Consider the following 18,490-nt stretch of genomic DNA (forward strand, 5'->3'; position numbering starts at 1 on the left):
AGAAGCAGTATAGTAAATTGTCAATAAATGTTTGGTACATGAATGATAAAGCAAATAGATTGACATTAATTAGTTATCCAAGGACACATTTGCCATGGAAATTACTTTGGGCCAGAGAAGGCTTTGTCTGCCATTTTAGTATAGGTAGAACTGGCAGAGCCTCAGTCTACCTATAGATGAGGAAGGTACCTAATCTATATAGTGCTATCCAATAGAACTTTCTGCACTGAGAAAAATAGTCAATATCTGTGCTATCCAATATAGTGGCCTCTAGTCATATGGAGCTTTTGATTATTGGAGTGTGGCTAATATGACTGAGAAACTCAGTTTTTAATTTAATTTAATTTTAATTAATTTAAAGCTAAATAGCCATTTGTGGCTGGTGGCTACCATTCAGGACAATGTAACTTTGGAAGACAACCAATTTCAAGGATTCCCTTAAATAAAAGAAGGAAATAACAATATTGAAACAGAAATAGGAAGAAAAGGAACAGTTGTCTTTCAGTCATTACTGACCTACACAATGATTTTAAAGGAACAAAGTTTCCATGTGCTTCAGGTTTTACTTTCTATGGTGTTTTTAGATTTTGTTAACATTCTTTCCACTATTAAGAAATCCATTTGTTTGGTAAGTATTTTTTGAGTGTCTACCATATACTTACTAGGCATTGGGAATACAAACATAAAAAAACAGTCCTTGCTGTGAAGTAGCTTTAGAGGTTAGTGGGGAACAAGATTCAGTTAAATATACGTACCACAACAATTGCTATAATGAATATTTATACAAATATGTATTGGGAAGAGATCCCCTAAATCTTTGTGGGGAAAGAAGGCATGCCACAAGAGATTTCACAGAGGGTATTTGAGCTGGAACATGAATGATAAATAGTAACAGTTTGCTAGAAAGGCAAATATTGGGGATGGGAGGAGGTACTGATTATTTTCTTGATTATTTTACATAGTGAGAACTGGGAAAATAGAATGTTCAAGAAGTTATTTCAAAATAAGAGTAGTTTCATAGTTCTCTTTGTTACAAAATTACTACCAGTAACTTACCTATTACCTTATTTTTTGCTGATATATGTGGATTTCTTTAGTTTGATCATATCTAAAAACTGTACTTTATGGTTTTGCCTAAATGCATGACCAAATCATCTGTCCTGGAATAAAAGAGCTCTCAATTTTGTAATTCTGAGGATAATTCCCAAAGAGATTCCTCTGAGACCGTTTATTGTTTCTATAAAACAACTGTTTAAATCACCTAGGAGAATGAGGAATACTGATTTTGTTTACTTGAAATAATTATTTATCGGAAATTGAAGAGTCATAATTGCTTTTTCAAAGAACATGAAGAATAAATTGTATTGTAACTATGAAGTTCACTCACATTAAGTTTATTATATGAGTGAACTATGAAGTTCACTCAAATTAAGTTTATTATAAACCTATAAATATAATTGGATTTGGTTCAGAAATGCTTAATCCTTAAAGTCAAGAATTGATTTGAGATCTTTTTTATATCTACCCAAATTTTTAGAAATGAATCATCTGTTGATAGTATGTATGAGTCAGTGAAAACTGGTTAAATTGTAGATTACGGTTTGTGTTTCTTTGGCCCTTATAAGTATTACTTTCCTTTTATTATATAATTAGAATATTTTTTAAAGGTTGAGAATTTTAATAATTCAAATTTGTTTAGTTGATGTGTCATGTTATTATTAGTCAAATTTTTTCTCACCCACCCAATTTACATTATGTTCATTTTATTCCTCATTTTTCTTTTTTTAGGACCCAATGTTGTCTTCCAGTTGTGAAAGCACCCCAGAGACCCACTATCCAAGTTTGACTCTAGCGTGGAGGCAGGGCAGGCAGCCCTGATCAAATATCTCCTACACAATTTGTTTACTTCGTTCGAATGTTAGAGCCACTTGTGATTATTTCTTTGTGTTTCTAATTTATAGTTAAAATTTATTTGTAACAAGTTAAAGGATAGTGGGTCTTTGTGTGGCTTTCCCTGCTGTTCACTCTGGCATCCTTTAGCATTTTTCTTCTTTTTTAATTTGGTAATTGTAGGTCATTTAGCATGCATATTGAGTTTGCCCTTACATGGTGGGAGTTCAAACACACAAAGACCCACTATTTGCACAAACTATTCTTGCTGGTTTGGAATGGGCTGCCATGCTTTTCTAATGTTATTGCAACATGTATATTCATTACAGAATTCAGATAAAATTTGCTTATGTTCTGCTATTATATTTGATCTAATCCTAATCACAGTGAGTTCTTAATTGGCTCAAAATGTGGTTTGCCCTCAAATATGTACTGTTTATTACTTTCTAATATGCCACTATGAGTACCAATATTTAGATTTGTTTAAAAGCCAAGAACTGGAAATAGTTTCTTCTCTATTTTCTGTGTATTCAAGATGGAAGCAATAACATTTTGGGGGAACTTTTTTTGTCTCACAGAAGGGGAAAGTGGCCTGTTCTGGCAGATATGTGCAGACTGGAATATGTTTAATCTGTTTCAACGGCCCAAGAATGAGCACTCTACTATGGAAGTTTCCTTAGGATCTTCACGTGCTCTGGGCTAATGAGGATATTGCATCATGTGCTGCAGCAGTTAGTTGTTACTTCCGTGTTGATGACCTAAAACGGGATTATTTTGAGGAATGAAAGGCTCCTGTGTTGACTGTGAGATAAGACACCTCCCCTAGCCTAGACAGAGCATTTATACCTATAATAAATTGTAAAGTCAGAGTTCATGTTACCTTTCAGTCAGGTAACTACATGTCCCAGTACCCAAAGGACACTGGTTGGCATTCTTTTTAATGTATTTAATAAAGATCATAAAGAATGCTTGAAGACTTTAAATGCCCCTGAAATAGGCATACAGGCTCTAGTCAAGAATGAATGAGTGAAGGAAAGATGTGTGGGAACTGGCATTCCCTATGCTCATGAAGCTTCTCTGAGGCTAGAAGACTGATTTTACCATCCAGACTTCTCTGGCTGATACCTATTCTTCAACCACATTGGCTGCTTTGACATAGGAATTTACTTTTTTTCTTTGAATGGAAAATGCTTTAAAAATAACAGACATTATTATAAACTAATATATGTGAGAGTACTTAGCTGAAACAAAAAGGAGTTTTAGTAGACAGTATTAAACTATATTTGAAAATCAATGAGAAGTTTATGCAATTTAAAATGTTTACAAACTGCAGTGCAATCTACTGTTTGTGAATGTCAAAGTATTATCAGGAAAAGTGTACATACAATCAGAGTCATATTTCCTCACAGAGTTCTGTAAGAGGAGTGAAATATGTTTTTATACCTCTCAGTTTCAGTTAGAGGCATATTTTGTGCAATATTTTTGTTAATGTGCCTATACATTATGAATGAATTATTTCAGTCGTACATTGCCTAAATCATAACTTTACGACTTGAGAAAGAATCAACAGTTTAGTTAACACTTCACCAACTTCAATTGTCCATGTTCCAAAATATTTCATATTATTGGGATGTAGGGAGGTATGTATATGTGCTCCCTGAGGTGGAGATATCTAGTTAGACCACCTCCATTTTTAGCTTTTGTCATCATCATGATACTTTTATAAACGTGACATTAATAGGAAAGCAATAATTTTACAGTCATTTTACAGGTGTAATAGATTTGCCTGCATTCTCTAAAAGAGACAATGCACAGATTGGGTCCTTATGCATTCAGCTGACTCTTCCAAATTGTGTGAATTACCTCTTCTTGCCTTTTATTTTCTGAACTTTCTGCTTTTACACCCTTTAGTTGAGTTCAGATTAAGGACAGTTATTTTAAATCCATTTTAAACCCTGAGGTTAGAAAGCAGACTACCATTAATTAGCCATATTATTTGGTTTAACATTTTTTCTTTATAATATTGAATTTGGACTTATCTAATATACTGATAAATTATTTCAAAAGTATTTTTATAGCTCAAATTGCTTCAGTTTTTCACTGATAAATATAAATTTTTAGGAATGACATTCACATAGAGCTTAGCATCGATAATCAATCTGAAAATAATGTGTTCATCAGGTACTTATGGATTAAGTCACATACTGGCATATTTAAGCTGAATTTCAGTCTGGAAAATAAATTACTGTATCAACTGAAATACCACTCTTTGTATAGGTATTTTGTCATATATTTGAGAGAAAGCTAAAAAAAGAAACAAAATTGTATGACATATAATAAGTCTCTCTTAAAAGTGCATGCAATTCTTTGCAATACCTCATTCAGCCACATATTTGTTTTCTTCCTCATTCAGTATAAGGCAGCTTTCAATTTGCTTAGAAGGCAACATTAGAAGGAAAGAGTTTATCAGAAACATGGGATTTTAAAATGGGGTACAATGGAATAAATTTGAATTCCTGTAGGAAGTGAAGAATGAAAATACCTGTTTATTTAAAGATTACAATATGTGATAATCATTTTTAAAGTATTTAATTAAACCTGATGGGTTTTCTAGCAATGAAAAAAATCAGTTCTAAAACCAAAACTGATCTTTACAAAATTTGAAAATTTAAATCAACCCTATCCATTATGTAGTTTCTCTAAAACTTTATCTCAAAGAGCCTTTTTAAAATAATACAACTATTAAAAAGTGTAACTGCTATTTTGTTTTAAAGTGGTTTAAAACATTTTAAAATATGAATGTTGTAGTTTAAAAGAAAGAAACTTGGGGAAGGAAAAGTTGAGAAAGAAATGCCAATTCCAGTCCAAAGTTTTATTTGCCAAGTTTCTTAGAATGAATTTTACCAAGTTATGAATTCTTGTAAATAGAATCTATAACGGAAATACTGAGAGACTTTTGCCTAAAGTGGCATTATTGGATGCTGCTGTGATGCTACTGTAATGTAATAAATTATTAAATTGTTGCAAAGTGCTGTTTTTGCCTTAAAATTTTATTTTGTGTGTCTTGAAAACTATAGTATTAAAGGTATTGAGATTGTGCAAATGCTGGGCACGCTTGGCATGAGATAATCTGTTTTAATTTTTACAAAATTGTACTATAACTATGCAAGTGTGTTTATTAAAAGGACACAAACTATATTTCTTGTATTGTGTATTTCTTTTGAAACATCCTTTAAAAACTTATTTTTAGGCCCAGGGCAGTGGCTCACGCCTGTGATCCTAGCACTCTGGGAGGCCAAGGCGGGAGGATCGCTTGAGGTCAGGAGCTCAAGACCAGCCTCAGCAGGAGTGAGACCCCGTCTCTACTAAAAATAGAAAAATTAGCCTGGGTGTCATCGTGCACGCCTGTAGTCCCAGCTATTAGGGAGGCTGAGACAAGAGGATCGCTTGAGCCCAGGAGTTTGAGATTATAGTGAGCTATAATGATGCCACTGCACTCTACCCAGGGCAACAAAGCTAAGACTCTGTCTAAAAAAGAAAACCAACTTATTTTTAATTGTCTACATGTAGTTATTATTAAATGTCTTTGGAATTTCTCTTTTTCCTTAACATAGTCTCTGGGTACAGGCCAGCAAATTGTTTTATATCACAGGGGGCAAAAGAAATCTGTAAGTGGTCAAGATGGAGATAATTTGATCCAAGATAATCATGTATCTCAAAAGGGAAAGAAATTTTGATTTTAATATGTTATTGCTTACAAAAGTAAAGGAAAATATAATATAGAATAATAATAGCCTTATATTATTTACATATTTTATTACAACTTTCTTCTAGAAAGATCAGCAGAACTTAGAAATTAACACTCATTGCAAATATGCAGAGTAAGACTTTTTTTAATATAAAAGGGGATCTATATAAATGAAACTTCAGTGAGTGCTTGGGGGTATCACAGTTAAGTAGAGTATTACATTTAAGTAATCAATTTTGTGGTTATATAAGCCCTTGGATGAAAAGAAAAATATGGATCTAAATCCAACCCATCCATCAATGCATAGCATAAACAATCTCTTTCCCAAAAGTCTTTCCTCTCTTCTAGAAAGTTATTCAACTAACATATAGTAAGTATTTGCATAAGGCCAAGCCACGTACTAGATGCTGGGGTTACAAAAATGAGTGTCAGGTGTTCCTGGCCTTAGGTAGTACATAGCTCTGTGAGGGAATCAGGTCCATAACAGATAATTACAAAACAGCATACTAAGCACAATGATAGATACTTACTAGGCACCAAAGGAGTACAGAGGAGAAATACCTAATTCAAACATAGATTGATGAATGAGAGAAGACTTCCTGGAGGAAGCAGCTACCAGATCCGTAAGTAGGAGTAAGCCAGATTGAGGGGTGGGATGGTGGAGAGTATGACAAAGACAAGAATCAGCTTGGCAGGGATGGGGGGAGGTGATTATAAACAGTTCAGTATTGCTAGAGTGGAAGTGTAGAGCCAGGAACAGTGAAAGTTGAGACTTGAGAGACAGGCCAAAGGCTAAGAGATTCTCTAGCTTGGCTGTATGTTGGAATCACTTGGGAAACTTTAAAAAGCTTATCGATGCCTGGATCCTGATTTTTTTTTTTTTTTTTTTTTTTGAGACAGAGTCTTGCCTTGTCACCATGGCTAGAGTGCAGTGGCATGATCATAACTCACTGCAACCTCGAACTCCTTAAGCAATCCTCTTGCCTTAGCCTCCTGAGTAGCTGGGATTATAGGCGTGTACCACCACGCCCAGCTAATTTTTTCTATTTTCGGTAGAGATGGGTCTTGCTCAGGCTGGTCTCGAACCCCTGACCTCAAGTGATCCTCCCATCTTGGCCTGCTAGAATATGGATCCTGATTTAAATGACTTGAAGTTAGGACTGGTTATGGGGATTTGTTTAAAGCTTCACTGATGATTTTGGTATGCAGCCAAGTTGGAGGGAAAAAATGATGAAATGGAATTCTGAGGGAAAATTGGCAGGAGTTGGGGATTGATGGAATGTGAAGGTAGGTGGAAGAGTCGGTTATTCCCACATTTGTGTCTTGGGTCACAGGGTGGGATAATGGTGCCAGCAACTGCAGTGAAAAATCAGTTACGAAAATATGATGAGTTTGGTTTTGACTACCTGTGGGACATCCAGATAGAATTGTCTAGCATGTAGTTAGATAAAATCAAGATACATAGCATCAGACGTATACCAGCTGGTGGAATGGCATGCGTATTGGCCATTGCTAAACCAGTGGACTGGTTTAGCTTGGACTGAGATTACTTGAAGAGATCAGACTTCTGAGGAGATCAGCAGTTAAGGGTTGGATAGTGAGAGGAACTCATGAAGACAGGAAACAGATTCTGTGAGAATAAAAAGTTTGTTGTGCTCATATTGCCGCCAATTTTAAAAAATGAAATTCTGGCTGAGCAACCATCTCTTGTGCCAGTAAAAAGAAAAGAGGAAAAGTGCTCTTTATTGAGGACTTATTAGTCTAGGACTTTTCTAAGGTCCTTGAAAGTATTACCTCTTTATTATTTTCTTTTTTCAGATGTGGAAATTAAAACTGAAAGGTTAAATAACTTGCCCAAGCCTAACAGCTAGTAAGTGGTGGAGTTGGTTCAGGGTCTGGCTCCCGAGTCCGTGCTCCTAACCTCTATAGCAGTGTGCTAACACTGCCGCCATTTTCATAGCAGTGACGTTCTGGCAGTACAACCATTACACCACTGAAAAGAAAAGAGGAAAAATCAGAGACTGCGCAGTGTTTTCTGTGTGAAAAAGACACACAGGGAAAAGGCAAGGAGGCAAGGACTGAGTATAATAAACAAGGACAGGAGTGTATAACAACAGTATCCAGAAAGATAAAGCGGAACATAATCACATTTTTTGGTAACAGCTGTATTAAGATATATTTCATATACTATGCAGTTCACTCATTGAAAATGTACAATTCAATGGTTTTTAGTACATTCAGAGAATTGTACAACCATTCCAACAATCAGTTATAGAACATTTTCATTACCTCAAAATGAAACCTGGCCAGATGTGGTGGCACATGCCTGCAGTCCCACCTACTTGGAAGGCTGAAGCAGGAGAATCACTTAAGGCTGGGAGTTGGAGGCTGCAGTCCCCCATGATCATGCCTGTGAATAGCCACTGCATTCCAGCCTGGGTACCATAGCAAGACCCTGTCTTTAAAAAGAAAAAAATTAAACCCTATACAATCACCCCCTTATCTCCTTATGGCCCCTCAACCCCCAGCCCTAGGTAACCACTAATCTATTTTCTGTCTCCATATGTTTGCCCATTCTGGACATTTCATATATATGGAATCATAAAATGTATGGGATTTTGTGATTTGTGTATTTTACTTAGCATGTTTTCAAGGTTCATGTTGCAGCATGTATCGGTACATCATTCCTTCTTATGTCCAAATTAATATTCCATTGTATGTATAATGCCACATTTTGTTTATTCATCCATCAGTTGATAGACATTTGGGTTATTTTCACTTTTTGACTATTATGAATAATGCTGCTGTGAACATTTGTGTACAAGTTTTTGTGTGAACATATATCTTTGTGTCTTTGGGGCATATACCTAGGAGTGGAATTGCTGGGTCAAATGATAAATCTATGTTTAACTTTCTGAGGAACTGCCAGACTGCCAGTATGACTGCACCATTTTATATTCCCACCAGAAGCGTACAAGGGTTTCTGTTTCTCTGCATCCTCACCAACACTTGTTATTATCTGCCTTTTTTATTATAACCATCCTGTGGGTGTAAAGTGACATCTCATTGTGGTTTTGATTTGCATTTCCTCAATGACTAATGATATTGCACATCTTTTCATGTGCTTATTGGCCATTTTTATGTCTTCTTTGGAGAAATGCCTATTCAAATCTTTGCCCATTTTTTAAACTGAGTTGTCTTCGTAATCACTTTTTTAAAAGACTATTGTTTAGAGCAGTTTTAGGTTCACAGCAAAATTGAGAGGGAGGTACAGAGATGTTCCATACATGAATAGCCTCCCCCATTAACGTCCCCAAGAGTAATATGTTTGTTACAATTGATGCACAACATTGATACATCATTATCACTCAAAGTTCATAGTTTACATCTGGTTGTACATTCTGTGGGTTTGGACAAATGTTTCATGACATGTATCCACCATTATAGTATCATACAGAGTATTTTCACTGCCCTAAAAATTCTCTGTGCTCCACATATTCATCCCTCCCTACCCCTAACCCGTGGCAACCACTGATCTTTTTACTGCCTCCATAGTTTTGCCTTTTCAAGAATGTCATATGATTGGAATCAATACAGTATGTAACCTTTTCAGATTGGCTTCTTTCACTTAGTAATAGGCATTAAAGTTCCTCCATATCTTTTCATGGCTTGATAATTTCTTTTTAGTGCTGAATTATTGTTTCAGGTATGATTATTTAATGCTGAATATTTTCCATTATCTAGATATACCACAGTTTATCCATTCACTTGCTGAAGGACATCTTGGTTGCTTCCAATTTGTGGTAATTATGAATAAAGCTGCCATAATATCTGCATGTAGGTTTTCATGTAGACATAAATTTTCAATTCCTTTGGGTAGATACCAAGGAGGTAGATAGTATGGTAAGAGTGTGTTTAGTTTTGTAACAGCCAAACTGTCTTCCAAAGTGGCTATACCATTTTGCATTCCCATCAGCAACCAATGAAAGTTACTGTTCCACATCCTTGCCAGCATTTAATGTTGTCAACATTAAGGATTCTGGCCATTGCAACAGTTGTGTGGTAGTATCTAATTTTAATTTGCATTTACCTGATGACTTATGACGTGGAGCATACTTTCATATGTTTATTTGCCATCTACATATCTTCTTTGGTGAACGGTCTGTTAAGGTCTTTGGCCCATTTTTTAATGGTTATTGTTGAGTTTTAAGAGTTCCTTCCATATTTTGGATAATAGTCCCTTATCAGATATGTCTTTTGCAAATATTTTCTCCCAGTCTGTGGCTTGTCTTGTCATACTCTTGACCATGTCTTTTGTAAAACAAATGTTTTTAAATTTAATGAAGTCCAGCTTATCAATTCTTTTCTTTCATGGATTGTGCCTTTGGTGTCATACCTAAAAAGTCATCACCAAACCCAAGGTCATCTAGATTTTTCTCCTGTTATCTTCTAAGAGTTTTATAGTTTTGTGTTTCACATTTAGGGCTATGATCCATTTTGAGTTAAGTTTTGTGAAGAGTATAGGTCTGCATCTAGATTTTTTTTTTTTTTTTTTTTGCATTTGGACATCCAATTGTTCTAGCACCATTTGTGAAAAGACTGTCTTTGCTCTATTGCATTGCCTTTGCCCTTTTGTCAAAGGTCAGTTGACTATATTTATGTGGATTTATTTCTGGGCTCTATTCTGTTCCTTTGATCTATTTGTCTATTCTTTTGCCAGTACCAGACTGTCTTGATTACTGTAACTTTACAATAAGTCTTAAGGTCGGATAGTGTCAGTCCTCCAACTTTGTTCTTCTCCTTTAATATTGTGTTGGCTATTCTGGGTCTTTTACCTCTCTATAAAATTTAGAATCAGTTTTAGAATCATTTGTTAAACCTTGTTTTAAGCAAGCACAACAAATTATGAAAGATGCTTAAGAGAGATATTTTAATGCTCTTGTGAAAGGCAAAATTCACTTAAGGCATTTGAAGAGAGTGATAAATGAGCACAGTGGTAGTATAGCAAGAAGATTGTTTTGAATCCCATCTCAACCAGCTCACCCCTCTGAGCCTTAGCCTCGTCTGTACAGTGAGAATAATAATGCAACATTGCAGATAACACTTAAAGGATTTATGAAGAGCTTTGTGGCAGAAGTATGCTATCTTGCTATCTGGTACATTGTCTGTACTCAGTAAATATTTGCCAGGTAGATGAAAGCCCTTTTTTTTTTTTTTTTTTTTACAAAATAAAATATCCAGTAGTTTTCTAGTGCCCTGATAAAACTTCAATATAAATTCAGCCTTCAGAAAATACACACAGTGTATTTAACTAGATTTACTGGTAAAATCCCAGTGTCTGACACATAATAGATGTTATATATTATAGTAATAACAGCTAACATTTGGTAAACATTTTCTATGCACCAAGTGATGAAATAAACATTTTGGGTTGTCTGGGTAAGTGGTAGACTTGGAATTCAAGTTCAAATCTGAATCCAGAGCTCATGCTCTGAGCCACCACCCCACTATGCTGCTTTCTAGTAACTGAGAGCTGCTGTTATTCCAAACCACAAAAGCAGAGCAGTTATCAGTTAATTCCAAGAAAGGGTGAGAAGAGAAGAAAATTAACTGCTATAAATGAATCCAGGCTGATCAAGTTACATTTTAAGGTACTGAAATTACTTGCCACTGGGATCCCTGTGTTACGTTAGCCACCCTGAAATCAGAGTCGGGTAATGCTATAGATTTAGTGTCCTAACCTCAGCAGTTTCTTGCAAAGTGTCCAATTATGTAGTCATAAACAAATTAAAAAATATGAGCCTCATGATCATACTGTTGGAGAAGATTAGTGGTTAGAGTAGGCTGTTCAGTGATACCAAGAAAAAAATGTATTTGCACATGAAACCCCAATTAGCCCAGGACAGATTTGTAGTAATCCATGTACTGATACAAAGTGCTGCAGTATATGGAAAAGTTGATTTGAAATTGGCTGTTAGATACAAGGTTTTAATTTCATGTGTGACTGACTAGAAGGGCATATAAGGGGCCAAGTATATCACTTAGACACAAAAAAGAGTTAAAGGAGTGTAAGGGCTCTGTTGGCTTTTTCAGTGCTTTGGCTATTTGGCATTCAGAATATTTATCCTAAACCCTTTTTTCCTTCAGAATTTAGTTCAGCAAGCATAAGACCAGGTAGGTTTTATACATGCTGTCTACAGTGATTACAATGTAAGCACCATTCTAAATGGCCTGCCATTTCTAAGTATAAGACTTCAACGAAGATACCTACATTTAGAGATTTAGTAGCTCTAAATTCTATGGTAAGTCACTTAACCACCAAGCTTCAGATTATCTATGCATTGATATAGTCACAAAATTGTATCAGAGGATTGATCTTGGTAACAGTTATTTTTATTGTTAGAATTGAAAGTTCTGTGTTAGATGAATGTGAAGAAACTACTATTTGGTGATATCTTTTCATAATCTATATTATGAATAGCATATTAATTCCCTCAGTTGAGTCAGTGCTATGACTCTGGCAGGCTAGAAAGTGACGCAGATGTTAACCTGACTAACTGCTCTGTGAGGCCAACGTCTGCCCTTTTGTCTACCATTAAGTCTTTGCCGCCTTAGGCTTATGAGCTTTTCTAGTAGATTCAAAAGTAAAAATAAAGCCAATGAAATTTGTCTTTATCCACTTGCACTTATCAACAGAGTTGCTTTTGGAAATTCTAGAATACTACTATTTTTTTTTTTGGTTTGGTTTTGTTTGTTTTGTTTTGGGTTTTTTTTTTGTTGTTGTTGTTGTTGTTCCAGAGAGGAAATGGTCAATCTCCACTGGAGAAAGACCAGTATTACTCTTTTCTGATAGCCAGATATTTTGCTTTCTGTTGGTCAGCAGCATTAGAATACAATATGAACTTCTTGTTCCGTTTTTGTGCTTAACTGTTAATAGTAGCATAATAACTTGATGAGGTAGAATTGACAGGTATCAAAAAGATATGAGTTTAAAAATTTGTTCAAGAATTATTTAAATTTCCAAAACTAAAAACACAAATATCTGGCTTTGTGGTAGAAGCATGCTATCTTGCTATCTGGTACATTTTCTGTGCTCAATAAATATTTGCCATGTAGATGAAAGGCTATATTTTTACAAAATAAAATACTCAGTAATTTTCTAGTGCCCTGATAAAACTTCAGTATAAAGTCAGCCTTCAGAAAACACACACAGTGCATTTAACTAGATTTACTGTTAAAATCTCGTCTTTTCACTGAGCTTAACCACAGTGCAACTGAAAGCCATTATGTGATACTCTGGCTGCTTAATTGGGCACACAGAGAATAGCATTGTTCACTGGGATTGCTCCTCAGAATGGGCGAGGACTGTTCTGGGACTTACGGCATAATCTGAACAAGACCTCTCTGTGTTAATCATCACAAATTGTCTTTTGTCCTTCACCTTTTGGAATCTTCCCAGATCTTTCTCCTCTCCTTTTATAAGCATCTCATTTGCTTCTTGTTCCTGCTTGCACTGTAATTTAGAACAGTGATTGGGACACAGAGTTTTCATCACTGTTATTCATAATTTGTCTTTCAGTTTCCATATCATCCCACAGTGTGGGGGGTCTTGTGGCCCAGCCCACAATTAATTATTCCTCTGGAAACTTTGACCTGATAGTAGCCATGGTCTCTCATTTTTCTTCTTTGCCCACTCTTCCTGTCTTCCAGAGAGGACCTACCAGGAAGCTTCATCAGTTTGCCTGTCCACCTATAGTTAATTTTGCTATACTGTCTCCGCAGCTCAGAGTTAATCTTCATAACATAGTCTGTAAATACTTACTGAAAGCCTACTATGTATCAGGCACTGGGGATATAGCAATTATAAAACAAACAAATTCCTGTCCCCTTGGAGCTGGCATTTGAGCAAACAGAAAATGAACAATGTAGTGTGTACAATGTACAATGTAGTATGTAGTGTCTTAGAAAAACAAAGCAGGGATGGGGGAAAGGGAATGCTGGGTGGTGGGGAGGTGGATCCAGAGGGATTTCATTTTGAATAGGATACTAGATAAAGCCTTTCTGAAATGGTGACATGGGAGCAAAGAGTTGAAGGGTGAGAGGGATATCTGGAAGGAGCCATGTGGATATCTGGAAGATCATCCCAGGCAGAGGGGCAGCACATGCAAAGGGTCTGAGCAGGAGCATGCCCATGATGCTTGAGGAACAGTGCAGAGGCCAGTGCAGCTGGAACAAAAGAGGAAATGAGGTGCAGGGCTGACTGAGGAGATGGAGGTTGTTTAGGTTCTTGTGGGCTATTTATAAGAACTTTGGCTTTTGCTTAAAATGAGAAGAACCCATGTGAGGGTTTTAATGAAAGAAATGACATGACTGGGTGTGTTTTAACAGGATCACTCTGACTTGCTATTTTTAAAGGAAAGAAGGTTCATCCAACAGCTGCAGAATACACATTCTTCTCCTCAGTTCAAAGATCATTCTCAAGGATAGACCATATGTTAGCCCACAAAACAAGTCTTCAAAAATTCAAAAAAGTGAAATCATACCAATTATTTTCTCTGGTTACGATGGAATAAAACTACAAGTCAATAATAAGAAGGACATTGGAAACTCTACAACACATGGAAATTAAACAACATGCTCCTAAATGACCAGTGGATCAATGAAGCAATTAAGAAGGAAATTTAAAAATGTCTTGAAAGAAATGAAAATGAAAACGCAAAATATCAAAACCTGTGGGATACAGTAAAAGCAGTAATAAGAGGAAAATTTATAACAATAAGTGCCTACATCAAAAAAATAGAAAAGTTTCAAATAAACAACTTAACGATGCATCTCAAAGAACTAGGAAAAGAAGAGCAAGCCAAACCCAAAATTAGTAGAAGAAAAGAAATAATAAAGATCAGAGAAGAAATAAATGAAATTGAAATAAAATGATACAAAAGATCAACAAAACAAAAAGTTGGTTTTTTGACAAGATAAACAAAATTGACACAACTTTAGCCAGGCTAACTAAGAAAAAAAGAGAGAAGACCCAAATAAATAAAATCAGAGATGAAAAAGGAGACATTACAACTGATACTGCAGAAATTCAAAGGATCATTAGAGACAACTATGAGCAAACTATATGTGAATAAATTGGAAAACCTAGAAGAAATGGCTAAATTGCTAGACACTTACATACAACCTACCAAGATTGAACCAGGAAGAAATAAAAAACCTGAATAAACCAATAACAAGTAATGAGATAGAAGCAGTAATAAAAAGTTTCCCATCAAAAAATAGCCCAGGACCCAATGGCCTAACTGCTGAATTCTACCAAACATTCAAAGAAGAAATATTAATAATATCAATCCTACTTAAAGTATTCCAAAAAATCAAGGAGGAGGGAATACTCCCAAACTCATTCTATGAGGCCTATATCACCAAAACCAAAGATACCAAACCCAAAAATACAACAAAAAAAATAAAACTATAGACCAATATCTCTGACGAACATAGATGCAAAAATCCTCAGCAAAATACTAGCAAACCAAATTTAACAACACATTAAAAAGATTATTCATCACGATCAAGTGAGATTCATCCCAGGGATGCAAGGATGGTTCGACATACACAAATCAGTCAATATGATACATCATATCAACAGAACAAAGGACAAAAACCTTATGATTATTTCAATTGATGCTGAAAAAGCATTCAATAAAATTCAATATCCCTTCATGTTAAAAATTCCCAAAATATTGGATATAGAAGGACTTACCTCAAGATGATAAAACCCATATATGACAGATGCACAGTGAGTATCATACTGAATGGGGAAAAACTGAAAGCCTTTCCTATAAGACCTGGAACAAGACAAAGATGCCCACTTTCAGCACTGTTATTCAACATAGTACTGGAAGTTCTAGCTAGAGCAGTCAGACAAGAGAAGGAAATAAAGGGCATCCAAATTGGAAAAGAATAAATCAAATTATCCGTATTTGCAGATGATATAATCTTATACCTACAGAAACCAAAAGACTTCACAAAAAAACTGTTAGATCTGTTAAATTCAGTAAAGTTGCAAGATACATAAATCAGTAAAAATTTCTGTATGCCAACAGTAAACAATCAAGAAAGTAATCCCATTTACAATAGCTACAAATAAAATAATATACCTAGGAATAAATTTAACCAAAAAAGTGAAAACTCTCTATAATAAAAACTATAAAACATTGATGAAAGAAATGAAGAGGACACACACAAGTGGAAAGATATTCCACGCTCATGGATTGGAAGAATTAATATTGTTAAAATGTCCATACTACCCAAAGCAATCTATAGATTCAGTGCAATCTCCATCAAAATACCGATGATATTCTTTACAGAAATAGAAAAAATAATCCTAAAATTTATATGGAATCACAAAAGACCCAGAATAGCCATAGCCATCCTGAGCAAAAAGAACAAAACTGCAGGAATCACGTTACCTGACTTCAAATTATATTACAGAGCTATAGTAACCAAACAGCATGGTACTGGCATAAAAACAGACACATAGACCAATGGAGCAAAATAGAGAACCCAGAAATAAATCCACACATCTATAGTGAACTTATCTTTGACAAACATGCCAAGAACATACAATGGGGAAAGGACAATAAATGATGTTGGGAAAACTGGATATCCATATGCAAAAGAATGAAACTAAACCCTTATCTCTTGCCATATATAAAAGTCAAATCAAAATACATTAAAGACTTAAATCTAAGACCTGAAAGTATGAAACTACTAAAAGAAAACATTGGGGAAACGCTTCAGGACATTGGTCTGGGCAGTGATTTCTTGAGTAGTATCCCCAAGGCACAGGCAACCAAAGCAAAATTGGACAAATGGGATCACATCAAGCTAAACATTTTCTGCACTGCAAAGGAAATAATCAACAAAGTGAAGAGACAACCCACAGAACGGGAAAAGATATTTGCAAACTACCCATCTGACAAGGGATTAATAACTAGAATATATAAGGAGTTCCAACAACTAAATAGGAAAAATCAAATAATCCAATTAAAATGGGGAAAGGATCGGAATAGACATCTCTCAAAAGAAGACATACAGATGGCCAATAGGCATATGAAAAAATGCTCAACATCATTAGTTATCAGAGAAATGCAAATCAAAACTACAATGAGATATTGTCTCACCCCAGTTAAAATGGCTTCCATCAAAAAGACAGGCAACAACGAATGCTGGTGAGGATGTTGAAAAAGGGGAATCCTCATACAGTGCTGGTGGGAATGTAAATTAGTACAACCACTATGGAGAACAGTATGGAGATTCCTCAAAAAAACAAAAATAGAACTACCATATGACCCACCAATCCCACGCTGGGTATATACCCAAAGAAAGGGAAATCAGTATATCAAAAAATCTGTGGCCAGGTGTGGTGGCTCATGCCTGTAATCCTAGCACTCTGGGAGGCCGAGGCAGGTGGATCGTTTGAGCTCAGAGGTTCAAGACCAGCCTGAGCAAGTGAGAGACCCCGTCTCTACTAAAAAAATAGAAAGAAATTATATCGACAACTAAAAATATATATAGAAAAAATTAGCCGGGCATGGTGGCGCATGCCTGTAGTCCCAGCTACTTGGGAGACTGAGGCAGGAGGATCGCTTGAGCCCAGGAGTTTGAGGTTGCAGTGAGCTCTGAAGATGATGCTGCACTGTAGCCTGGGCGACAGAAGTGAGACTCTGTCTCAAAAAAAAAAAAAAAACAAAAAAAAGGTGAAAAGAAACAGATGAAATCAATTTTAATAACTGATTAAGTATTTGATAACCTACAAAGGTTTTTCCCACATTATCCTCATAAAGCTAATGTCATGTATGATCCAGCTTTAGAAACAACAGAATATCTGAGCCTTTTCCTATTTTTCCATAATATTATATATATATTATTTTTCCAGATAGAGAGGCTGATGCTTGCGGGTTTTAATATAAATCATTGTTTCCCAAAGTGTGATATGCATATCCCTGTGGTATACAACACAGTGACATACAAAATAGTACCCAGGTGGACACATTTTATTTGTGTAAGTATATATTTGTTTTAATAACTTTAGAAGAAACAACACATTTAACTTCAAATAGGAGTAGATCTAGAGAAAAATATTAATAATAGTAGAGATGGAATGAGGATATGGCAAAAATCTTGAAAGCAGAACATGAAGTTTGAAAGACACCAGTGTCAGAGATGGGGTAACCGTGGAAACTGTTCTAGTTACTTCCATCAGAGTCACCTGGCCACTTCGAGCAGCACCATTTTGCTAGGCGTGTAGCTGTCAAGTCTCTCCTTTTTGCTACACGACAGCCTAGTCAGGCAGGCATCCGAATTACAACACTCAGTCTCTCCCCAGCAGAACAGAATAAATACTATCCCCCAAAAAGCTTGATAATTTTGAACATGACAGTGGCACTATGATTTCATCTTGGTAGCACCAAACATAACCTGCCTTATTTTTCTTTTTCATGTGGAAGTAATTATTTTAAGCTGTTGGTAACATCTGCAGAAAATAGAAAAGCTGTCTTCATTGGAACTATCAGTGAGCCCAGATCTATACAAAAATATATAAAAAGTCAAAGGAAATCAGAAAAAGAAACCCCCTTTAGTAACCGAATCTGATCCTTGCATGTTCTGCCTCTGGGACTTTAGGTGTCTGTTCCCATTGTGAGCACTTCCCGCTGAGCTACTTCACCATCTACCAGAACACTCTCCTCCCCTCAGGGTCCTGCTCAGGGCCACCTTCTCCCTGATTGCCTCTCCCTTTCCTGATTGCGTCTGCTGCAAAAGGTCCTCCATACTTTCTCTTTCCCAGTTTTT

At 35.8% G+C, this 18,490-nt stretch overlaps 1 protein-coding gene across 4 annotated transcripts in view; it reads left to right on the forward strand.

Moving 5' to 3' along the window:
* The window catches only part of ITSN2 (intersectin 2), a 139,602-nt gene that overhangs the window by 105,098 nt on the left and 16,014 nt on the right, over nt 1-18,490 (forward strand). For 2 of the 4 annotated variants that reach the window (XM_069494830.1, XM_069494831.1), the window contains one exon: nt 1,789-5,088. The exons of the other annotated variants lie outside the window; for them this stretch is intronic. In XM_069494830.1, the coding sequence (XP_069350931.1) occupies nt 1,789-1,790 (2 nt within the window). In that variant the 3' untranslated portion in view covers nt 1,791-5,088. Of the gene's footprint in view, nt 1-1,788; nt 5,089-18,490 lie in introns of those variants that run through there. 4 annotated transcript variants of the gene reach the window in all.

The sequence above is a fragment of the Eulemur rufifrons genome, chromosome 19 (assembly GCF_041146395.1).
Source record: "Eulemur rufifrons isolate Redbay chromosome 19, OSU_ERuf_1, whole genome shotgun sequence".
NCBI classification, from domain to species: Eukaryota; Metazoa; Chordata; class Mammalia; order Primates; family Lemuridae; genus Eulemur; species Eulemur rufifrons.